The following is a 26,018-nucleotide window of genomic DNA, read 5'->3' as shown; positions in this document are numbered from 1 at the left end:
ATGTCGGTGGTTATTTGAATATCAAAAATGCACTAATAGAGCAGCCATGTAAATACTCTAATAATGCAGTCAACAGCATGTGAGAAAAATAAAGCAAATTTGCTATATATGTAGTAATGCTCATACGTATTAGGAGGCTGCAAGATTAGTTTCTTGTGTATGCCAAAATGCTGACACTGCAAAACTGTTTTATGTTCTATTAAATTACAAACCATAATGGATTAGCAAAAAGTACTCAAAGTAGATGAAGGGATTTCTGAAAAGGTCGTGAAACCATAGATATTAGAGAGAAGGGATAGGCAACCGAGCGCGCGCCGTGTATATCTACCATTGATTGTGGTTGAAGCACTCCTCGGTATTGATTAAATCCATGCGGATAGGATGGCAGTTTGTGGTTTAGTCGTCTTACAGTTGATTTCAACCACCTTGTGGTATTGTAGTTGATATACAAGACTTTTAATGCTTCTGGCTTCTGTTGTTTAATCGTCTTGGATGGTTTTCATCGCCATTTACGATTTTGATCATCAGTGGGTACCTCCGTTTTTTGTCTACCTGTTACGAAGAACAGAAGCCTAGTTCCACTGGGGAAATAGTGCTAACGTCTTCGCAATACTTTGAAGTTTTGCACAGTACCACTGGAAGATGTTCCTCGCATAACAGCGCTTGTGTTGAAGTTGATAAATCATGGAGTAGTATTTTAAAGAACCGAGATGAGACTGCCAAAGGGCATTAATCAAGCGGAATAATAAAATGAAGTACACCATGCAAAACTATGTTACTTTAGGGTTACTGTGGCATTGTTTGCCAGTCGAAAGTTAACTTACCATGAACACAACAGGTACACAAAAAAATCGTGTCAACTGAGATTAAAATGATTGATGGCGGCAAAAACTCACAACAAGACTTACAATAGGAGTTTGCCTAGTACTTGTAAAACATAAGAGATTGTCATGAAATACTCCACGCCCGTAGAAAGTAGTCCAGAGCAGAAGACACTATTTTGGCCTCATGAATTCACCAACGGCGGAGTGTTTCAGGGCGCACGCTAGTTTCTAATCCCTGTACTCTAATATCTATGGTGAAACAAGCCTGGGTTAGCTACTAATCTCTATTTTGACTCAATTTACTCAAGCAGATCTTTTAGTTTCTCTCCCAACCCTGGGGATCCCTTCTTGTTTCTAGGTGATCCCAATTCTGCTTTTAAAATTTACATGCACACACACATACACTACAATTCACTCACACATGCACACACCATACACTACACACAGAGCAGACCTGAAGTTCAGTAATAATGGAGTGCTGCACATCCTCCTTCTGTTCTTGCAGAAAGTGATAACTGACTGAGTTGAGCGAGTATGAACGTAGCTTGAAATTACGTAGCAAAAACTACAAAACAATTCACACATATGTACATGACGGCATGATTGATTGGTAGTGCCACTCATTTACACACTACATCTCACAACATACAAAAGTGTATATATGCATGTGTGATACCAGAACTGTACTAGCATGAAGATGATCCCTCCATAAGGTAACTATATAAACTTTATTAAATTTGTGGTTGACTACTTGTTAAGGCTATAGAGACCAAATTTTTTGGCAGGTTGTCCTTATTTGGGGTCATAGTCCACAGTGTTTACTTTATTTGACACAAACACGACCTGTCTTTTTTGGGGTTAAGTACACAATACAAGGGATCAAAGACATGAAACAAGGAGGTCGCATACACTTGGAGATACACTAGTGGATATTTAATCTCTACACCAGTCTATACCCATGACTGAATTAGGGATTGAATGTCCACCTTCAGGTTTAGCTACCTCTCTTGTTTCACTACTTTTTATTCCTTTTGAACTTAAAATTCTCAAAATTTCCCTGTAGTTGTTCATTTACCTTGTTATGACTGGTAAACCCATGCATACTGCAAACAATGCCACCAGGCTTACTGTTTTCATCTGAATGTGTGCCCCAACTCTCAATTACTGAAATAGTGAAGTGGCCATTACAGTTTTCAGCTATGCTCAGCTCCTTACACAGCATTACAACATGAAGAACACTACAAACCTCTGCAATCAATCCAGTCAATGGAAAACTCAAGACTATTCCCATTACGAAGGCAGGGAAGCCATTGTGCAGCACTACTGCAAATCGACATCAGCAAAGATAAATGGGACACAAAGGAGGACACAGATAAGTCCATGAAGCATGTATTGTATGTACTGTGGTGTGCCAAGTCACCTGTTGGGCTGAAGCAGCATTGAACAGTGAAAAATTAAGCTGTAGTTTTAGCTATACACTTGTCTGATAACATCAGTCAGGTAGTAATTACAGTAACCTGTTGGAAACATTTCTGATTGTACTAAAGGCACTGATTGGGCTTGGTTATATAAATACTGCCAAGGTACTAGGAAGACAATGTGAGGCTAGCTTCTTTTTTTGTTTGTGAGAAATTGCTCCATGATCCCTACTGTATGATTCACAGCATGGTCCAGATGTTCAGTAAAAAAAATCAACTCTTAAGCATTTCTGGTGTGGGCTTTCAAGGGCTTCCTAATGGTGCAGATTTGAAATTCATAGCTCATTGTGTTGGCAAGAGGTGATACTGTACATGACAAATTGAGGAAGGTATGTAGACTCTGCACAGGTGTTCATCTTAAATCACACACACATGCATGCACACACGCAAAAGCCTAGCAAAGCCTTCAAGCTGCTGCTACGAGGTCACGGGCCAGCACTGGGACACCTGTGCACTACTCAGGTGCTATGAGTCAGCGCAGGCATGCCCTCCTGGGGCAGGACTAGTAACCTGCAGGAGGCTGTACCAGGTCTCACAGGTGAAGGTGTGGGCACCTGAAGTCCCACCTGGACCTACAATTGCTATATAGAGATATGGGCAGCTGAGCATTTGCTTCTCCAGTTTACACCAGGTACCCATTGATGTTACAGCTGGGTGGGCTACTTCCCCAGTTGGCACCAGGTACACACACACACACACACACACACAAACAAACAGACAAAAACTTACTGGCAGAAGGTCAAACTGTACTCTACCCTCGATAGATATCACCTTATTCACTCGTTTTCCATAAGCCTTAGACTCAAAGGTGCTGTCCTTCATTGTGGTCAGTTCCTTTTGGATACGACCCAGGAAGGGAAATTTGGTCACCCTGAGAGCCTTAGCCCTGTTCAGCAGGTATGGCAGGTCAAAGTTGATAATGTTGTAGCCTGTCACAATGTCAGCATCAACCTCTTGGAAGAAGTCACTCCAGCTCTGTTAACAAACACACATGGAACAATGATGAGAATGTATGTGTATAAGCTGCATGTTCAACAGTTGAGAATATGGTAAACTATAAGTAAAGTCATCACTTTAAGTTACTATTTTTATACAATTTAGAATTATCCAACTTAGTATCTATAAAAATTCTCCAAAATAAAGTTTGGCTACAACACCTCACCTAACCTAGCCATTGCTCTATATCAACTTTCCATGAATCTCCACCATATATCGCACAAGTGGTTTTGATGGTAGAATGAACCTTAATATGTGCTTTAAAGCAGGTGTTAGACCTGTGATTTCTGTGCTAATTTGTCGAAGGTGACAAAGAAGACTGTTTCAAAGCTCCTGTTGTATGGTACTCAATGGAGACAGTACAACTTGGATCACTATTGTATTTTCAGTGTCAGTTCTCACTGATAAGACATACCGTGTGGATTATGAATGGTTTACACCATAACATCCATAGAACCAGATTACAGTCACATACACATGTACAAGGAAAAATTAATTAGGGATCATAGAAATGATAAGTAGTGAAATAGGGTAGGTCACCTCCACTCTGTTCAGCCCGTTACCAGTGTTGGGCAAGTTACTTTGTAAAAGTAACTAGTTACATATTACATATTACTTGCAACTGAACTATTTAGTTACAGTTACATATTACCCATAAAATAAAGTAACTGTAATAATATTACATATTATATTACTTTGTGTCCACAGCCTTAAGCTGCCATGTATGAAACTACCACCTTATCACGTGACATGATTGCGTTGTTGGACAATATGCAAATTTTGGTTATAAGTAAGAAGCTGGTGAATAAGCTTCATTCAGTAGGCCTCGTTACTTCGTTGTGGCTAGCCGTTTCTCAAAGGACAACTAACGAGATTAGTAACTTCGTTACTTGTAGTAATAATATTACGTAATATTAGACTCGTTACAGTAACTATATTACTTAGGTAACCGTTACATTTGTAAGTAAAGTAGCTTGCGTTATATTACCTGTTTTTATAGCGTATTTCGTTATATTACTTTGTTACCACAAAAGTAATAATATTACGTAACGCGTTACATAAGTAACGCGTTACTCCCAACACTGCCCGTTACACAGCATTACAAATGAAGACCATTACATAATGCACATCTGCAATCAATCCAGTCACTACAAAAAACTCTGACAATTAGCCATTACATGGCACTACTGCATGTACTGTGAATTGACATCTTGAGCTATCAACAAAGAGAAATGGGACAAAATGGAGGACAAAAGTAAGTCCATGATCCATGCATTGTACATACTGTGGTATGAGTTAAGCCATCCGTCAGTCAGTAGATACTTTCACTAAATAAAATTTTAAATGTAGCAACTTATTGGAAGCATTTTGGATTGCACTGAAGGCACTTTTGGGCTTGGTTATACCAGATGCTGTTTCTTGGAAGCTGTATGGAAACAGCATTCACTACTTTCTGTGCTGTACAGTAAATTGCCTGATTAGCAAAATATCCATATTGTACATCTTTCTTCAACTTAGTGTGTATACACATGATAAAGTGAAGCACATGATCCACAAATACTACATACTTGTAACAGATGATCTTCTCTATCAAAACATCTGACATCACTGCCAGCCACAGGTGCACAGTTCTTCAATGTGAACACATTTCTTATGAAGGGATCTTTCTCACCTTGCAGCATAACCATGTTGGCTATCTGTATTACCGAGTCTTTATCTGCTTCAGGGAAAATCCCTTGACGTCCAGAACATTCAATGTCAAAACTGAGGACTCGTAATGGAGCTACCATTTGCCAATCACCCTCAGCAGGATGGCTGATGAAATCGTTCCACGCAATATCAAGCTCAATTTGGACATACGATTTTGACTGCTCAGGAAGATATTTTGATTGGTCCATTCCTTGGTGCCACGGTTTTCTAAGGATGTATTTACCAGCTGGACACTCGATCCAGTTACACCCAACCACGTTAACATCAACCATCAGACGGATCTCATACTCTATGTTGCTCTCGTAAACTGAAAATGCTCGTAGTCCACCATAGGATGGTAATGTGATGCCATTTTCTAATAGTCTCTTAGCTGGAGCAACTAATTTGGGCAAGACTACAGTGATCTTTAAGAAAGGATATTGTTCATTAAAATGAAATCCATACATTGAGCACTTCTTCACAATTTCCACATCCAACACTGCCTCTTGGACATTCTCTCTATTGGATCTCATGTCTTTCAGTATTGCTTGGTTAAGGGCAGCTCGGAACTCAACTGAGTTGGCTGGGTTGAAATCTTCTGATGGTGCTGGCACATAGAGGTAGGGTAGAAAGCCGTGGATGTGTGCCAGCACGCTGTTACCATCCATGTTAACTCCGTACATTCGCAATACCGGACAAGGACCGTTGACTGGGCCAGGCATTCCATCAATATGGCTACCGACGTAGTAATCTACTTCAATCTGTTGGAACACTACCGAGTCTTTCTGGGGATCTATGGTTCGAACAGACGGGCGTCGTATTTTGGGTGCCCGCGAAATATCCTCAGATGACGACCCTTCCAAGGATTGTAGCAACGCTAGCTCTTCCTCAAAAGTCATATCAAAAGATTCATCATTCAGCCTTGGCTTCTTCTGCGAGGATGATTCTTTCTCGATCTTTCGTTTTACAGGCTCACTCATTGTGAGCTTTATTTAGAAGATAGTAAAATTTACCGCCAATTCTGAGACGGATAAGAGGCGTGGCTAGCTCGTAGAACGTGCGTTTGGAACTACAGTACGTGGGCTGATACAAAGGTGGGGTGATAGCTTGTGGAATATATACACGGAGTATCCCAAGACTGATTGTTTTATTGTTTATGTTTGCGAACTGTTCAGAAAGAGATTTTTGCCGAAGATGAATTCACTGACAAGACTATACGATTTTTACAACGAAAAGCTCAAGAATGCTGGTTAGTTTAATCATAGATTTATAAATATATGGTTTAATTATATCTGCACATTGTAAATGAAGGAAGTGAGAGAGAGGCGCCATTATGGTGGTAGGTTGCCTGCGGGTAGCTAGTCGGAATGATCACACCGAGGATCACCGGCCCAGTACTATCACTTTTTAAGATGCTGCCAACACTTAGTACGCGTACATCCCTGCACTGCCAGGTGTGTCACTTCAAAGGCATTGCTGATATTGACAGGAAATTTGTTGAGATAAAAGGAGACCACGTACCTGAGAAAAACTGCTGCAATCTGCACAAGCTGGTATTTTCTGTGATCTAGAATGGCTTCTACTAAAACGGAGACTAAAACTTTGTATGACCTTATAGGGCTTTACCCAAACCTCATTTGCATGTACATGCGGAACAAGTTAAACTGACTATGCTGTATTGCATGGGCTATGTAATCAGGTTTGAGGCTAAAGCATTTGTGTCATTCAGATCCTTCCTCACCACACTTCAGTATTATTGATGCTCATGTCCATACAAAACTAGTAAACATCTTCAGCAAATTGTTAGCTACATGTTGATTTGTTGAGGACCTATAAACCATGATTGCTCTTCACTATCTAAGGCTTTGTAGAAATGAATGTTAATGGTTAGATGCACATCCAATTGGAGGGCTCTGATAAACCAAAGCAATTATATACCTGAATAGTAATATCCAGATTATAGAATCAGGATGTTCTGTATACGCATGCTGAATAAAGTCTTTGATTCTGCTGTAAATGCATGCTTCACCATTAGCAAGTCACAGGGCTTTTAAATATAATGGTAGAACACTATGCTATAATCCAAGATGTTACCATGTGTCAATGTCACAAAGCAATCTTTCTGGAGTAAAATAACACAGACAGAATTTGGGTGACGAGCATAAACATCTCAAAATGTTTATAATCTGAGAGATATAGATAATTTGCTATTGTAAGCAACCAATTAATTTTCTGCCACATGTACCTTCTTGTCCAAATAATCCTTGAGCATGATTTTGGCTGAGGAATTCCACTTGACTTCCTGTGTACTAAGTTTGGTGTCAGTAGGTGCCTCCCCTGACCAGTAATAGCTGGTAACCATGTATAACCATCAACGTTGAAACCGGGTCACTACTGCTGACCTGGATGACCCACTGACCCGGATTTGACCCGGATTAATTAAAGCCGAGGCGTGCGATAAGAGCTATGTTTCGGCTAGTCTTGAGTGAGCGAGACTACGTTTTGAGCGTTCGATTCGTCTTGAGTAAATAGGGCAACTTCAGCCTAGCTGTAGTTGAAGACCAAAAAAAAAAAAAAAAGTCATCACCTACTGACAATAGCTACCCCTCACCATAGATACCCTCAGTTTCGTGCTACATATTGCATTTACTAATAAATGGGCGTAGCTGAGCATAAGTTGGTAATGCAATAAGTGGGCGTGGCTCACGAAAGAGCTACGCAATTGCGTTTATAAGTTCCACGTCGTCAAACGAACAATTTCGTTTCACGTGATCCAATCTGGGTCAGACCCGGATAATTTGTAAACCCGGATGACCCGGAGAAAATGTGACCCGGATGACCCAGTTTCAACGCTGATAACCATGGCTCAATCACCAGAACTCCGTTAGCTTGTGTGTTTCAGTTAGGCCATACAAGTTGTTGCTCAGACCAGACCAACCCAATTTCTTTTTGCCTACCAACCAACCCATTTGTTGTAAAAAAAACATGAGCAATTAAATAGGTATGGCCTTACTGGAAGATTAGCTGGCCAATATGTTGCACTTACAGGCACATAAAAGTCCTACATAATTGTGGGTGCTTAACTGACATCCATGCAAATTGTCAATGTGTCACACAATAGTTGCAATTTTGCTTGATAAAAATGTAGCTTGATAGTCATTTAACAGACCTACAGTAATTAATAGTAGAACAACTGGCTTCCTACCATAGGTGGGTTATTTTATTTGTTCTGTTCTTGTTATCTTGGTGGTTTCTGGATGTTAGCATGGTGGCATGCTAGAACTCCAGTGGTAGAAATGTATACCACTGTATATTCTTACCAACAACCTCTGCCTTGAAAACAGCCACTATATCATCTTAGGTCATGACAGTTCAAGTCTCAAGTTTGACAGTAGCTGTACAGTGTTTATCTGAGAGGTTACGACAATCAAATTTTAGTTGCTGCTTTCTTGTGATATAGTCACCAAGCAACAAACCAAGCCATGATACACACAATGAAATTACCACAAAGTAATACAGTCAGTTATATACTTATATTTTTCTCTTCAGATCCACGAGTGGAGAACTGGCTTATGATGCAATCCTATGGTCCCACACTCTGTGTGGTCAGCACTTACCTGATTGTGGCCACAGTTGGTCCAATAATTATGGCCAACAGGAAACCAGTAAATGTTCAGCTACCGATGTTGGCGTACAATTTTGGCTTAGTGTTACTGTCATTATATATGCTCTATGAGGTATGTAGATAAATAATTTGTGTACCAGGGGCATAGACTGACTTTTGGTGATGCTAGGGCCAGGTAATCCAGGGATCATACCTTAGTGTGCAAAGCACACTAGTATGGCAAGCATGCCAATCTAGAGCATGCTCTCACAGGAATTTTGAGCATTTTAGATCCTCTGAATTTAAGTCTGAGAGTGATTTCCAGCAGCAGTAGCAAACGCTTATGAATATAGACTGTTGTATTAGGGTGATTCCTCTAAATCTATTACATAAATTTTATACAAAGTACCTGTTTGGCTCTACTAAGGAAATATTATAGATTAAATATATGAGGCTTATTTTTAGCCGTTTATTGGAATTAGTGAATAATGTTGCTGTATGAGTCTATTAGATTCCTGGGCCTGGGCTCGGGCTCTGGCTATGCCCCTGGTGTGTACAGTATCTACACTGGTAAGCTGTTGTACAAAACAGTAGTTCAAGGGTACATCCCTGAAAATCACTGTTCCTTAATACTGGGGAAGTATTGACAATACGAAACTCCACATATCCTAACAAATTCTCCCAATATCATGTATACATATAATATAATTAGTTCTGGCAGCACTTGCCAGTGGCTTTCAGTATAATTTTATGTGCCAGAAAACAATAATAATAATTACTTCCGTGATTTTTTCTGATTCCAAAATTTCCTAATTATGACTGGTGAACCCACAAATACCACATCAAAAGAAACAAGGGTGCCAACCTTGATGTTTTTATCTGGGTGTGCACCCCAACTATCAAGTACTGACTAGAAAGTAAAGTGGCCATTACACTTCACTTTTAGCTATGTTCAGCCTGTTACACAGCATCAGAAACAAAAGACATTAGAATCATCTCTGCAAGTCACAGAAAATACGGACAATTTTCATTTTAAAATGTACAGTAGGGAAGCCATCATGTGCTACACATTGGACTGTCAACAAAAAGAAATGGGACATAAAGGAGGACAAAGGTAAGTCTATGATGCATGCATTATATGTACTGCGGTATGCCAAAAGGCACTTGTCAGGCTGAAGCAACGTCGAACAGTGAAAAACTAAAGCCCGTAGTAGCCTTAGCCATTATTGAGTTGTGTTTATCTAAAGGCATTAGTCAGTAGTTGCACTGTAAAGCCTTAATAAATGAATAAGTAAATTCCATTTTCTAAAAATAATGTAGCAGAAGCATTCAGGGTCATATTGAAGGCACTTTTGGACTTGGTTATGCATAACCAATACTGCCAAGGCACAGGAACATATTTTGAGACTGGTGTTTGTGTTCGGTAGAAAAACCACATCTCCTATCCTTAATAGTGTACACAGTACTACCATACTGTATGATTTAAGTAACTTAAATCCATCCCTCCTGGAGGAGGCTGAGTGTGACACCTGAGTAGACATTGGGTGGCCTGCAGTTTGAATCCTGGGGTAGGAGCAATTTTTCTTCTTTTCTTTGTCCCATTTTCTGCTTCACCTCATTGTATTAAGTAATGTTTAAGTCTCTAGTTCTAGTTTGTTAGGTTAGGTAATTCTAAGACTGCAGCACATGTTGCTGTCAGACCTCCAGTGCTGGTCACTGTAAAGCTCTAATAACAATAATAAATATATATGGATTTTATCAATTCGTTTAAATAATTAAAAAATGATCTGTAGATTAGGGTTATGTGTTGGCTTTATTGCGATATGGATACTGTGAAAGGCTTCTGGCCTAATGTGTATACATTGTTTTATCCTAGTGTCCAGGGACCGAAAAGCCAAATTTCCACTGCCTCACGGAAACTTAGTGATCAATTCTCTGATCTTCTCCCATCCTCAGCCCATACCTGTGGTTACTGGTTAAGCATTGCATTAATGTGACTGGATCTGGGAAAACTGCCCATGACAGCAGGTTTATTTTTTCACCAAAAATTGAATTATCAAATTCACAATAATCAGCCTGGTTTGAGTCGTCTGCTTATGCTGGCTGCTTTTCCCAAGCACAGTGGTGAGCTGTATGAGCAGCCTGGAGTATTAATGGAGCTCTAGCCAATCTGGGAATGGCTGTTGGTGGCTGTACAGCTCGGATTCATTTGTTTTGCATATTGAATTAAACTGGGTAAAATTGTGCATGCTGCATAAAAAAATATTTACACACATTTTAATCGCATCAGTATGCACTGAAACAAAGCTCAAATCATAGACCATCAGACTCGCCTTTTCATGGCGAGTAACAAAATCTTTGTTTCATGTTCGTACAGCATAAGGCGCTTGCGTTATGGGCACTTATTTACAATGTAGTAGAAATAAACTTTACTGTCATCATTTCATTGTTGGAATGGCCTTCTTTTTTGTCTGCATGAAAAAAACAGGGAAAACCCTATACCTTAATTTATTTGCCAGTTCATAGTGAACAAACTGAGCCAACCCTGTATTTGTAGCTTGTCTTGGTCATGAGTAATGATGGATTAAACAAGCATCGGTAATTTATTTGTCATATAAATCAAATTTATTCTTGTTCCAACTGTCTACCGCTATAACTATTCATCACAAAAGGCTGAAACTTTGACTGTCCACTCATTTGTTAACAGAGAAGCAATAAAATGGAATATGCAAAAATGATTGTTCTTTTTACTCAGCAGATCACGTATTGACTAGATTTGGGTTCCTTTCATGTTGCCAACATTTAACTACTTGTAAACCATGGTTTTCTAGAGCCTGTTACAAGTAATCAATCATTGGCAGTGGTACAGAACATTTTATTTAATGACCTACAAACAAAATACAATTAATGCCGGACTGTATCATAGTAGAACACAACTAAAAGATGATGGTTAGTCCAGTACAAGTGTTCACTTTGTCCATTTATGTTTTATTAATTCCACTGTGTTTGTCTATTACAGTTTAGTGTTGGGATGATCACTGCTGGTTATAACTACTTGTGTGATAACGTGGATTACTCCAATGACTATAATGCAATTAGGGTAAGTGAAGTGTTGCCGTGCTGTAGCTTGAGTCTTTATTATCTGCAATAAGTGTTGTGCAAGATCAAGTATTCGGATCCTACACCTGCAGATATACTAGTGGACGTTTATCCATAATTCACATCTACAGGTGTAGATGACCCCCCTTGTTTCCTTACTTTTTCTTTGAACTTAAAATTCTTAATTTTTCCTTATACATGTAGCAACATGTTTTCTAAGTATAAACTAATAATTTGGTTTAAAACGATGTTTTAACAGTTTACTGTAATTCCAGAAAATACATCTTTGGTATTATTGAGATTATCAATGTATAAAAAATAAAAATAATGGCAACTGATTAATGCATGTGAGTGTCAATGAAATGGTGTAAAATTTAACATGTAAATTTTGGGAATTTATGGATGCACACACATGCTGTGTTAATGTGGTTTTGTGGTCTGTGGTTCTTTTATAGTTTATACCAACCACAAGTACCAGCAGATTAAGCCAGGGCTAGAAGTACCATTGTTTCAGTACTGCTATACATTTGATTAGCATCGACAGCTGACCAATATTAGAGTATGCGACTGCTGTCACTGCTCTCTGTATAGCCTGGCATCTGCTGGATCTGCCAGAAATATCCCGTTGCCCCTGCAGCTGGTTGATTTATATACTTATGTTGCCTTGCACTCTGAAGAACCTGTTCTGTAGTTCATCCTACATGTATGTGGTACATTTCTTTCATCTGAATGTGTAGCCAGCTAAAATAATTATGTCTTCATGGTGAGTTGTATTGTTTCTGTAATTTTGTGGAAACTGTGGCTATTTACAGCATACTATAAGAGAACAACATTATAGAAAATCAGTTTGCTTTAAAATAATTATATGAATTTTAATTTGGCGTAATTCTCACTGACCTATAATTTTTACAAAGTAGTATGTGTTGTAATCAAAGCCAATCAAAGCTGGCAAAAGGACAGAATATTCATCCTGCATGTGGTCCATATTTCAGTTGGCTGCAACAACTAAACACCACTGAATTAATAGTTGCAGGCTGGTTTATAAAGTTCATAGACAAATATGAGGGATGAAGTACACAATTAGTTGTGTGAATTATCTCAAAACTATAACAAACTAAAGCAATCATCAATAGACTCTTTCCAAAAATACGTCACTGCTTAGCAACACCTTTCTGACATTTTGATTGGGGCCACTGTCAATAATCACGACAACACTAATTTTCTTGTCTGCCCATACAAGAAGCTGTTAAATAGCGTGAGGGAGGTCAGCCGCTGTTACAGTTACTATCACCAATACAGTACTAATGATTACCCAGACTAAAATGCTATATAATAGCTTCTTGTACGGGCAGGCAATGAAATTAGTGTTGTCGATGTTCCGCACCTTGTTCAGCCCTGATAACTACCTGCCTCTAACCAGAACACTAATTTGCAACCTCGAAGACTTCTATGGCCTGTCCTTTAACAGTACTACTCTGCTCGAGCTGTTTTCACCACCGTATTTCTATGTAGCGCAATTGTGATTATTGACAGTGGCCCCAATCAAAATGTTGGAAAGGTGTGACGTATTTTTGGAAAGAGTCTATAAGGTCACGCACTTAACATGCATAATGCTTGAAGCCAAATAACAACAGAGTGTGGGACACCAAACATCACAAAGCCGAGATGAAGCAATTGTATAGCTACTGAATCATGAACAAGAGATGTGTTACTATCAAAGCAACTGCATTATTACAATTAAGATGGTATGAAAATAATATTGATGAAATCTCACTTTGGTGACTTTGTGACCATTTGTCAAATTTAGTTCCTTGCCAAATTTTTCCTTATGTGGTGCTTTGCCATGATACGATTAATTGTTTGAGCAAGTGTATATACATGTTTTATACGTTTCTCTACTTACAGTTAGCATCTGTGTGTTGGTGGTTCTACTTCTCAAAGTTCATCGATTTTTTTGACACAATATTTTTCATCCTTCGCAAGAAGACGCAGCAGGTTACTTTCCTGCATGTGTACCATCATGTGACAATGCCAACTCTGTGGTGGATAGGAGTGAAGTGGGTCCCTGGAGGACAGTGTAAGTGTAGTTAACACATCATAACTGTATATATCATTAAAGTATGCACCACCAACTTCCAGCTGTCATAACAGAACTGCGCGTAATTATTCTTACCTGCCTAGACATTTTATCTTCTTTGTGCAACAGATTCTTCACGAACAAGTTTATGAAGGCATGTTCTTTTAGACACAGTGCATACCAGGGGTGGATTCAGGAGCTGGTAAGGGGAGGGGCACAAACAAGTTCAGATCCACAGCATTAAACAGGGGAAGCCACTTTGAGCAGCTAGTACATAGTTAACTACAATCTGTTATAGTTGATGTATAATACACAAAATAGCAAACAGTTACCTCTCAGTCGTGTTTCACTGTTGAATTTTGCCATTCAGGCCATTACAGAAGGTTGTGAAGTCTTATAGCTGTTACAAACTCCATTAATGGCTTAAACACATGCCAAATGATAATTATTTTTAGAGGCACTTACACAAAGGTGCTGGGTGACTGTTTAAGTTTTGGTTTCAGGCGAATTAGCAGTAAAGGGAGGAGATATGTCTGCCTTTCAAACTAAATTTAGTAATTCTTGAGCAATAAACTAATTTTAGTCGTCAAAGTGATAATAGCTAGCTCTTCTTAAAGGACATGGCTGAGGAGGGAGGGGCCACTGAGATTCCACTCTCGCTGTTTAATCTTTGCCACATCACTTATCGTAGGCATTTTCATAGTTAAATATATCACACAACCACATTACTATTGTATGTATACTTTGTTTTGTTTAGCATGTTTTTGTGCCACCATCAACTGCTTTGTACATGTCATCATGTACAGCTACTACTTCTTATCAGGACTGGGCCCCAGTGTACAGAAGTATTTGTGGTGGAAGAAATATGTCACTACCTTACAGTTGGTAAGATATACATACGTACTAGCAAGCACGTAATAACATGAGCGACTTTCTCTCTTGATACTAGTATAGCTATGAGTGTTTGACAAATCAGTATTTGACTTTGCCCACTAATTTTTTGAACTTCAATAAGGGACTTAAAAAGTGTTAGATCTACAAGTCTATAAGTAAAAGGGAAAATTAGGAATTTGCGTGTAGGGGAAACAAAAGATGTCATTTACACCTCAGTCATATATTTATAGCCATGACTGACTGAGGTAATTACCTCCCTTATTTCATTCAAATTTTAGAATTCCCAATTTTCCTTATAAATGTTTGTTTATCAGTTTTTTGGAATATAATAATTCATTACTACATGGTGAACCCACGCATACTGCATCAAAGGAAAGAATGGCACCAGATATGCATAAAAGTTAATGTCATGTCTGAATATATGCCCCGACTGTTATTTACTGAAAAGTGAAGTGAGTGTTGTTCCACCCATTACAAAGAAGAACAGTACAAGAAGCACCTCTACAGTCACAGTGGTGGGAGATCCATTAGAAAAGCCTTAGGTATCACCTGATGGATTGGTGAAACCAAAATCCAAGTTTATGTACTTAAAGAAGTAACTTGAAACCACAAGAAGTGTACTCATTTTGCTTCATTTTGTCCCAAAATCACTTGATGGTGCTCTACCCTAACACCTTCATGTGGTTAGCACCTCTAAAATAATTATCATTGTGCAACTACCATGCAGCAGAAAATTGTGACAAAAGTAAAAGTTAACAAACCCATAATTTTGATAAATTAAAAATGCTGATGAAAATCAAGAAATGATCAAGACACACGATAGTGTGTCGTGCGGCCCAAGAAGCCGGCGCGCACACAGTGGGTATATTGACAGGAAGAAAGAAAACGTCATTTTCACACTTTTGTATCACGGTGATCCCTTATCCGATTGGAACCAAATTTGCTGCAGAGTTGCCCGCCAGCTAGGGGAGTCCACATTCCAAATTTGAAGGAAATCGCTCAAGCCATTTCCGAGATACGAGCAGCCAAAATTTCGGTTTTTTTTTTTCTTTCTTTTGTTTTTTTTTCCTTCTTCGTCTTTTCGCACACTTGCAAAAATTGCTATAAAACACAAGCGCATACTCCGATTGCCTTGAAATGTGGCACAGATAAAGGGAGTCCAAAGGCGAATCCTATTATCAAATTTGGTGCAAATCCGATGAACGGTTCAGGATTTATGACAAATTATTCGCGTAAAACAAGATCGATTTGTTGTCACGCCTACAGGGTAAACCGCTTCATGGAATGAGCTGAAAATCGGTTTGTGGATAGATCAACTATTGTAGGAGTGCCTTTTGGTGGTTTGAAAGCAATCGAAATAAAGATCACGAAACCGAAGGTGTGTAACAATTGCGCGATCGAGATTCGTGAATAAAAATACCAACAATTTGCATGTCTACCTAGCACACCGCGTAGAGCAGTGAGCTGAAAATCGGTATGTAGCTGGAATACTCATCCTAGAAAGTCCTTGCAGTAGTACAGAAGAATTGGATTACAAACCACTGAGTTATGATTCAAAAGCCAACTCCGTGTAGCAAATGCGAGATCGAGATACTCTAATAGAACAGTCACCCTAATAGAGCATTCAGCTAGTTTATGACTTACTCAATTATAGACTTCTATTACATTGCAAGTTATTCTGTAGGGAGTTCAGCCGCAAACAGTTGCTCTTATAGACAGTTCAACTGGAAGCAAGTCACCGTGTGGAGAGTTAAGCTACAAATATATCACTGTAGAGATTCAGAACATTACAAGTCACACTGAAGAGAGTTCAGCTATAAACAAGTCATGCACCCTGTAGAGAGTTCAGCTACAATTAAGTGACTCTCTACAGAATTCAGCTACACACAAGTTACTGTGGAGAGAGTTCAGCTACAAACAAATTACCCTGTAGAGAGATCAGCTATATACAAACAAAACACTTTGTAGAGAGTTCAGCTACAAACAAATCAACCTTTAGAGTAATCAGCAACAAACAAATCAACTTGTAGAGAGATCAGCTAGAAACAAATCAACCTGCAGAGAGATCAGCTACAAACAAATCAGCTTGTAGAGAGATCATTTACACACAAATCAACCTGTAGAGAGATAAGCTAGAAACAAATCACCCTGAGGAGAGTTCAGCTACAAAAAGTCACCCTGTAGAGACATTAGCTAGAAACTAGACACGGGAGTTCAGCTAGAAGCAAATCACCCTGTAGAGAGTTCAGCTAAAACAAATCAACCTGCAGAGAGATCAGCTACAAACAAATCACCTTATAGAGAGTTCAGCTACAAACAAATTACCCTGTAGAGAGATCGGCTACAAACAAATCAACCTGCAGAGAGATCAGCTACACACAAATCAACTTGTAGAGAGATCAGCTACAAACAAATCACCCTGTAGAGAGATCAGCTAGAAACTAGACACAATGTAAGGAGTTCAGCTACAAGCAAATCACCCTGTAGAGAATTCAGCTAAAACAAATCAACCTGCAGAGAGATCAGGTACAAACAAATCACCTTATAGATAGTTCAGCTACAAACAAATTGCCCTGTAGAGAGATCAGCTACAAATAAATCACCCTGTAGAGAGATCAGCTAGAAACTAGACACAATGTAAGGAGTTCAGCTACAAGCAATACACCCTGTAGAGATTACAGCTACAAACAAATCAACCTGTAGAGCAATCAGCTAGAAACAAATCATCCTAAAGAGAGGTCAGCTACAAAAAATCACCCTTTAGAGAGATCAGCTAGAAACAAACCACCCTGTAGAGAGATCAGCTACAAACAAGTCACCCTGTAGAGAGATCAGCTAGAAACTAGACACAATGTAAGGAGTTCAGCTACAAGCAAATCACCCTTTAGAGAGTTCAGCTGCAAACAAATCACACTGTAGAGAGTTCAACTACAAACAAATCACCCTGTAGAGAGATCAGCTAGAAGAAGTCGCTTTGTAGAGAGTTCAGCTATAAAAAAACCACCATGTAGAGAGTTCAGCTGCAAACAAATCACCTGTAGAGAGTTCAGCTAGAAACAAGTCACCCTGAAGAGAGTTGTGAACAAGTTATCTGTAGGGAATAATTAACATGTAATAAATGCATTATTACATATATATAATTTGTACATTTACTGATAAAATCAGAATTAGTTAAAGTATTTAAAAACTTCTTCATCTTTCTCTTCTTCCTGTGGTAAAGATAGGTTTAAAAAGCCCCAAAGCCTGCCATAGGCTGGCTTTGGGGTATACAAATACAAAAAGAAGTGAAATCTAATCCAAAACAGCCAAGCTGTAAAAAAAGAGTGCGGCCCTGAGAAAGGCTATGGTGAAAAAAGATGTGAAATCCAAGGTGGCGGCCAAGAAATGGCTGTGATGGTAGGTTAATGGTAAAAATTTTAATAACGACAATTCAGGTGAATTTGGCTAGCCTTTCTCAGGGCCGCACTCTTTTTTTACAGCTTGGCTGTTTTGGATTAGATAGACATATATTTACAGGCACTTATGGATACTGTATTTTAAATTCCATGGCATTTATTGCCGTAGTTCCAAAATTGATGTGGTGACTATTCAAACTTGACCACCACTCGATTCAAAACTATTTAATTTCAAAATCAATTGTGAAATATGGCTACTGTTGAGGGTGCGGCATGTAATACATATGGTTTGCATGCATAGTACTGTATAGTGGGTAGAGTTTATATTTTGGATTTTTCAAAGAGGCTCTTATCTTTAAAAATAAATTCCCAAAACCTGCATTTTCTTCAAAAAATAATTCCCACAATAAAATGTAACTTGCATTCACGTGATCAAATGTTTTAGTGTCAACATGTAGTTGCTTGTGCTTTGTCTCAGTGTTACTGTTAGTGATTTTAATGGTATAGCACAGCATAATTCATACACAAATACTGACTGTATTTATTCCGTCTATGTTTAGGTGTTGGAACTAATAGTCCAAAAATTCTACCTTGGCTCAAACAAAAATAGACCACAGCCCTCAATAGTGAATAACATTAGAGTCATTTATAGATTTGAGGTTCGTTTTGTCTCGTTATAGGGAGTTTTTAAAAATAGTTGTTCCAATACTGAATAAAGATGGGGTTACAATAGGTAGTATTGGAACACTATTTTTGCTGTGTAGTACCATTGCTTCATCAATAACAGCTAGTAAGCAGAACTGCCATTTTTGGGAACTGACATCGTCTACTGCAATTTGGTATGCATGTTTAAGACAATAAATGATACTGGTTGATTAGAATTTGCTCCACTCAAGACTCCCCTAGTCCTCTCTCAGTGCATAGGGATGGGCATTAGCTACTGCATAGTTGTTAGAGCAAGCATGCATGCGTATCTTTTGTAATTTGTGAATTCACCCAGATTTTGAAATGTACACTCCTCAAAATTTATAAATTTTTATAATTCAGATTTTTGCCTCTTCTGCAACATTTTCTGCTTTGAAAATAAATCACTATATGCTAGTCTAACAATAGTTTTGTTATTATGTATGTGTGTGTTGTTACAGGTGCAGTTTGGCATTATATTTGCCCTATCTTTTTATGCTTACTATCGTGCTGATGAACTCAACTGCAGCTATCCACAAGGACTACTCCTTGCTAATGTCATATACCAGTGTACTCTCCTTATGCTGTTCTCACACTTCTTTGTAAAAACCTACCTCCTGCCCTCAGGTAGACCTAAGAAGACTTCAACTAGTCAAGCTGTGGCTAATGGAGAGCCAATCAAATTAAAAGAAAACTAAATGTTGACCATGTGTCTTCTTGTTAGGAATTTTGATGAGTGTATAAATAAAATGTATTCAGAGGAGTGTGATAAGTAATAAAATTTATGCTTGATATATATTCACCAATAATAATTGTGATATTTATTAATTTTAGTGGTGATGACAGTTTGCATGTCAGTATATATACAAAATTTACATTATGACTTACATCCATGTATAACACCACACATTATTACACATGTCTATAAGTTTGTGTATAATATCATATTGAGTAGAAAGTTGCTAAAAAATGATCTTGAAGTGAAATAGTCCTTTGTTGAGCAACATTCAATTCACAAACTGGTTTTGCAAGCCCAATTCTGAACATGTAGCTAGCTAGACTGCAAATAAATTTGCTTGCAAATATACTTGGTTGTGCAACCAGGCATAAACTTCCTAAACTTTTTATTCACTCACCCACACATTTATTCTACATCCCACTAGATACATTCCACAATGTCCATTATGCTTTCATGCAGTGCTCTGCTCATAAGTATTTCATAATTTACTGGTTATACATGTTTGCAGTGTCTCAAAGCACTTTTATAAATTAATAAATAACCTAAGTTCACTATGTTGTAAAGCAAAAACTAACCAAAATCTCACAAACCTCTCCTACCAATTTTAGGCAGGTCTATCTTCTTCAGAGAATAATGAGTAAATGTAGAAATTATAAAGCATGTGAAACTAGATACATTTTTGAGACTATGAAAATAACAAAATGGCTGTAACTTAATATTTTTTTTAAAATCTGGTCCTATGAAATGTTGGGTGTAATGAGTACTTGTATATGTTACAAAATTATTGCCAAACTTAAGTATATAATTATAAAGCTAGATATGATATAATATACAAATCGCAGCATAATTGTGGTTATTGCTATGGTAACCTGTGTACAAATAGGTAGATACATGAGGATGATGTGCAAAAAAAACAGAATTAAGATATCTAGTGTAGACCTCAAAAAATATGAAATTTAATTGTTTGGAAGTTACGCCCATCTAGCTTCTCAGAGCCCAAACTCTTAATGTAGGATGGGAAGTGAGTGAATTGTTTACAAGTAGTTTGAATAAACATAAACTGTATTATAGTTCTCACCCTGCCCAGTGTCCACATCATCGTATAGTGCATCAATTATGGGACCATTGCATGGTGGCTGAATGCAGCTATTGAACAACTTTAGTAAATCTACAGTAATGTATGGGATTTTGAGATCATGTGAGCTATTTATAATAAAAATAATTTACCCTCCTGCACTGCTATTTTTGGGTATTGGTGGATGAGAAATTAATTAAGGTTGTGTCCTATATAAAAACAATACTGCTATTGCAAGAAGTCAAATATCATACTTATAATAATAATAGTTGTAACACAGCTACAAGGGATTTTCCCAAGCGCTTGGGCATAATTATATCAAACAAATCATGAGTGATCATGGTATACATCTTGGGTGTGTTCATCCAATAGGTGAAAAGACGAAGCTACTCCACCATTTTGTAAGCTCTCTGTGCTCTAGACTAGAGGACAAGAAACAGAACTTTGTTGTAATCATCATTGATAACTACTCTACCAGTATTCAGTACCCTCGTGCAGGCCTAGCCTTTTGGTGCCACCCCTTCCTATTTGGATGAATTAGATAATAAATAAATAAATAAAAAAGTAGCAACACTTCATGACTGCATATTAACTGTTAGCACCTGTAGCTGCAGGTGCAGTCCAGGCAATTACTGTTCCCTCTATAAGGACATGTGGCTGCAAAGGAATTTCACACAAGTTATAACACAGTTGAGGCGGCTAGTGTTACACTCCTTGCAGCGCTTATGAGCTCCTGCTACAATTAACTAAAACTGCAGCACCACATTGATCTAACACAAAAACTACAGTTGACTGGCCAGAGGATGCTAGAACTAGAACTAAAATATTATTTTTAGGTGACCAGGATAAAACTAACTAAAATCATAGGTGCTAGAACTAAAATGAATTTGCAGTACTAGAACAGCTGTACATCTTGTATGGGAAACTGCATCAGTTTAAAGAACTTCTTTAGCAAGTGTAAATTTTTGTAATAAATGCTGAAATTAAATGGAGTTATATATTGGTTGATAAATACAACAAATGACTATCTATACATTATACAGTTCCAATTATTAGCTATATATAATGTGTGAATGGCTGCACATGTAGTCATTAATGTATGCCAACAGCTTTCTGTATAACTCCACCAGCCAGGCGTATTAAATTAAATGGCATTTTGGATGATTTAATATGAATATGGTCTCATTGTTTTGAGTCAGCTGCTCCAACAGTACTCTATGTATAAAAGCACCTCAATATGCAATTAATAATGATCATGCAGTCAGTCAGTATATTAGGGCCATTTAGGGGTTGAATAGAAAATCTAATTATCTGACTGATTAGTATGTGACAAGTTGTATGTCAATAGCAGTACACTATAGGGCAGGAACGAAGGTCAAATTTTAACCACCAAAGCTTCTTGCAAGAAAGCTACTGAAGCTTTGATGAGTATGTCACATTAGTAATTACTAACTAATGATCATAATTGATGGGTATACACCCATATGGTCTAACACTTTGTTGCAGCTGTTGTACAGGCTGTACAACTACTTAGATTGCAATTCATTGGATAACTGATTTGCATGCTTCCAGGAAGCACACAGCTTTTGACTGCTTATAGTATGTTCACGTTGAGCTGAATCTTCAAAAACATTTAATAACTCATGGATGATGCAATTACACATGATCTTAAAATTTGGCTCAATTGTAGTACTGCTTGACCTGTTACAAAATATTTCAAAATCTTGTTGTTCAAATGTTTGACAAAATTTATGGCCAATCAAAATTTTAACAATACATTTCCTATGGGGAAGCCATATAAGTACAGTGTCCATTACAGCCCTTTCCTGAACTTGTAATGGAGCCAAAACATACGTGTCTGTTGTTGACACCTTTGCTGTTACCAATAATCATCTGGTTGGCTGAAATGTTAACTCTGTTAAGAAAAAATCCACTTTTAATTTTTAGCTGTTTTTCAGGATTCAGCTCAACGTGAACATACTACAGACATGCGCATCACACACTGATTTCAAAGCTTTGTCCCTGCACACCCTTTATGTTGCAATAGAACAACAGTTTTTATGACACAAATGTTCATTCCATTGTTACCACTGTGATACAGCATTGGTTACACAGTGTATTTCCCCTTTTCTTTAGTTTGAGTCCCTAGCAGCACTTGCCAGTGGCTCTCAGTACCTTTATTTGTACTATTAAACATTAATAATAATAATAATAATAATAATATATAACATTAAATAATGATAAATCTAAAACAATGTACAACAAAAGTATCAAAATCAACATATTACATGTTTAAGAAAATAGGTAGGTGCAATGTAGACATAAAACGGTCAAGTTTTGGGTTCAACTGATTTTCCATTTCTCCAACAAGCTTAGCCAATATGAGTGAGTAATCACTTTTTTGCATTACTTTTATTAGTTCACGAAGTGACTCATTATCTTTTACTGCTCTGTCCAAAAAATGATCTACTTTCTGAGCTGGTGTAGACTTTGCCTTTATTTCAGCCTTCAAATCACCAGGTAGCAGATCAGCAGCCCCTAGTTCAGCCATAAAAGTCACGTCATCTATCGGTAGAGTTTTTAGCAGTTGTGGAGTAAATTCTTTGAGGATGTCTGTATAATTCTTTGCTTCGTTTTTATTCATAGCTACATTAAAAAATGACAATGTTAACACTACACATGTATCTAATAAAGGATTTATTATGCGTAGTGTTTTCTGTGATTTTTGAGTCATTTCTAGACCTCAATTTATCACTGTAAAATATTCTGCTGCACCTTAAGTAGTTGCAGCATTTATATAGTGCACATGCAACAGTAGCTTAACATTATGGTACACTCTTGAAAAGTTGAAATATCCAATAGTTTATTATATAATATTAATAACACTATTATTATTATCAACAAATTGTCTTACCTTGACTTTTTGTCTTTGTGGTTAACTGTATAGCTGAGGTGGCAACAGATGTGTTAACTACAAAAATGAGTAAAACAAATTAGAAAGTTACAATCATCACTTTTGTGGACAGTACTGATATACAGCATCAGTTACAAGTTTTATTACACACTTGTGAAAAAAGACTATGATATTTGGTCATGTCAACATAGTTACCAATAGTACGACAGGATACCCACTCTTCTTCTTTAACCTTTTCCATCTCAATACATTGAGGATTGCTGCATCGAGGACAAGGGAAGTAACATTTCACTGGGTTAACTTCAAATGTTGCAGCCATTTGTTCTTGCATCAGATCATCAATGAATTCATTGAGCAATTCAATAAGCATCTTGATGTTAACATGTGCTTCAGATACCTGTGCTTGTGAAAGCTGTGGTTTTGGGATCAAAACCACAGCTTTCACAAGCACATGAAAAGAGATATTTATATGAAAACAACTGAGATGTACTGTCTCTGACAATTTACTACAGAGTTTAAAATTTACCTAATTTCTGATTAACAGATGCCTTCAACCAAGCATATCTCAACAATGGAAATACTACTAATCTCAATATGTTCACTGTTTGAGGTCACTTATTTTTGCCTACTGTTGCAGGTTGAATACATGAATCATGGACCTACCTTTGTCCTCCTTTGTATCCCATTGTTCTCCACTACCACGTATTCATGGGACTTCATGTTAGCTATTGTGTGACTTTTCACAAACATTGTCCGTAATGGTGTGTGGATTGCTTCTCATACTGTTCTTCATCTGAAAACAAAGTGCAATAGCCACTTCTCTTTTCAGTAATTGACAGGGGGTGAGAGGCTATTTGTTCATATAATTAATTTTATAATAAATCTGGTGCCTTTTTTGACTGCAGTATGCATAGTCAAAAATCATTTTTGTGTTTTATATAATGTTACACTTAAGTGAAGATAAAAATCCATGGTCATCTACGCATGAAGCTAAATTAGTGGACTTCTACTTCAGTCATGGTAGAACATGGCTCATTTACTCCATTGATTTTCTCAGCTACATTAGGAATGGTAAACGAAACAACTGTGTTTTGTAAGTGCCTTGCCTCTCACAAGTGGGATACACATTATGCTGCCATAATGGGATGGGTAAGGTACTGCATATCTTTTTCCTTTCTGCGTGCTGCCATTAGATGTCTCTGAGGATCTAGATCTTCTAGGGATGCTTTGGTCAATCTCTAACATCACTGCCAATTGACCTAATCCAAGCTGAAACCAGACTTGTTTCATTAATTTATTTATATAGCTTTTTTTGTTTCTGTGTATCTTCTCTTTAAAATATTTACTCTTGCTTACTGCTGAACTTCAGTCAACCTTCACCACTGCTCCAGGTATTTAAGACCACTATTTTCTGTTGTTGCTATCCTTAGCTTGACTTGAATTGTTACTAGTGGCGAGAACGGTAGTGAACTATCATTAGTACTAAAATTATAACCAGTGGCTTTATTAACTACAGAGTGATTAAGTACATGAACAGCCGTTTATACAACTCAAAGATGAGTTATCAAATCACGAGACAACGTTTTCCTGAGAGAGGAAGACTGCATCTAACATCTAAAGAAACTTTGGTTGCATATACGGTAGTATGAAAAAGTTTCAGCTTTTTAAACCAGGTGCACGCCCACAGCCGGCTAAAGGCCGGCTGTGGGCGCGTGCCTGGTTTACTGAAATTGTTTTTGTAAAAAACGTGTGTGTGTATGTGTACCTATCTACCTATCTATCTACCTATCTATGTTTGTCCGTACGCACCCACATGAGCAAAATCGTTAAATAATGGTAAAAGCAGCTTTTACGTAAGGAGTAAAAGCGAAATGAAGTCTGTATTAAACTTCTGCACAGGTGACCTTTGCTCTGAGGTGGTTTATTTTCGGTGGACTGAAATACGGGTGTGGCGACTTTTGTGGCTTTGTCAAGAGAATTTGTGGGAAAAAACACTATAGTCAAACTATAAAACAGTTTAGAAGATACTTCTGTGCGTAATATGTTGGTAAATGCGGTTTGTTTAACAAGCGCTTCCTTAGCAGTGCATAGCAACGTAATTGAATGAATTACAGAAATTTCATGAGTTACAAAATACGAGAATTAGCTAATAATATTATTGCACAACCCAAAACTACCCTATTGTAAAATAGTGATACATAGTTGGTTAATTCATAGTAGCATATACTATCTATGGTTAATTCCAGATGAGTTAGCTAGCTGCATGGCGCCTGGTTTTTAGAAGTAGCACAACATCAACTTATATATTTTTATACAGGAACCGCAAGTTGTAGTTAGCAATATCACACTCTGGAAAAGTGAAGGAAGTAATTAGTACTAATGACATATTTTGGTTAGTTTAACGAAAAGGCCTATTTGGAGTCCAGTTTCTGTGCATATGTTTCATGTGAAACATGAGTTTGATGCTCAGAAGATTGTTGGTAAGGATAATGAAATAGGTCTTCCCAAGAATACATATATTTATGAGATGCTGTTACATCATGTGAATAG

At 37.7% G+C, this 26,018-nt stretch overlaps 2 protein-coding genes and 1 long non-coding RNA gene across 4 annotated transcripts in view; 1 reads left to right on the top strand and 2 right to left on the bottom strand.

Annotated features, from left to right (window-relative positions):
- The window catches only part of LOC136262022 (DNA polymerase delta catalytic subunit-like), a 34,019-nt gene extending 28,022 nt beyond the window's left edge, over nucleotides 1–5,997 (bottom strand). The window contains exons 1-3 of the mRNA XM_066056150.1: nucleotides 4,867–5,997; nucleotides 3,032–3,277; nucleotides 1,279–1,389 (exon numbers count right to left, since the gene is read on the bottom strand). Coding sequence (XP_065912222.1) covers nucleotides 1,279–1,389; nucleotides 3,032–3,277; nucleotides 4,867–5,967 — 1,458 coding nt within the window. The 5' untranslated portion in view covers nucleotides 5,968–5,997. The remainder of the gene's footprint in view (nucleotides 1–1,278; nucleotides 1,390–3,031; nucleotides 3,278–4,866) is intronic.
- Nucleotides 5,997–19,573, top strand: LOC136262023 (very long chain fatty acid elongase 4-like). Of its 2 annotated transcripts, XM_066056152.1 has the most exons (7): nucleotides 5,997–6,081; nucleotides 6,163–6,236; nucleotides 8,537–8,724; nucleotides 11,611–11,691; nucleotides 13,596–13,767; nucleotides 14,525–14,652; nucleotides 19,202–19,573. In XM_066056152.1, the coding sequence occupies exons 2-7, from the start codon at nucleotides 6,182–6,184 to the stop codon at nucleotides 19,436–19,438; spliced, it is 861 nt and encodes a 286-aa protein (XP_065912224.1). In that variant the 5' UTR covers nucleotides 5,997–6,081; nucleotides 6,163–6,181; the 3' UTR covers nucleotides 19,439–19,573. The 2 variants fall into 2 exon arrangements, with proteins under 2 accessions (XP_065912224.1, XP_065912223.1); XM_066056151.1 differs by having other exon boundaries at nucleotides 6,010–6,236.
- A 3,206-nt stretch (nucleotides 19,574–22,779) lies between these two features.
- LOC136261620 (uncharacterized) lies at nucleotides 22,780–23,612 on the bottom strand. The gene is made up of 2 exons (XR_010703966.1): nucleotides 23,469–23,612; nucleotides 22,780–23,200 (listed from the first exon to the last, which is right to left on the bottom strand). It is a non-coding gene; the product is annotated as an uncharacterized lncRNA (long non-coding RNA).
- Nucleotides 23,613–26,018: the final 2,406 nt, after the last annotated feature.

This window comes from Dysidea avara, chromosome 7, assembly GCF_963678975.1.
Source record: "Dysidea avara chromosome 7, odDysAvar1.4, whole genome shotgun sequence".
Lineage (NCBI taxonomy): Eukaryota > Metazoa > Porifera > Demospongiae > Dictyoceratida > Dysideidae > Dysidea > Dysidea avara.
Note: the sequence above shows the minus strand (reverse complement) of the source record. Positions and strands in the feature narration are given on the sequence as shown.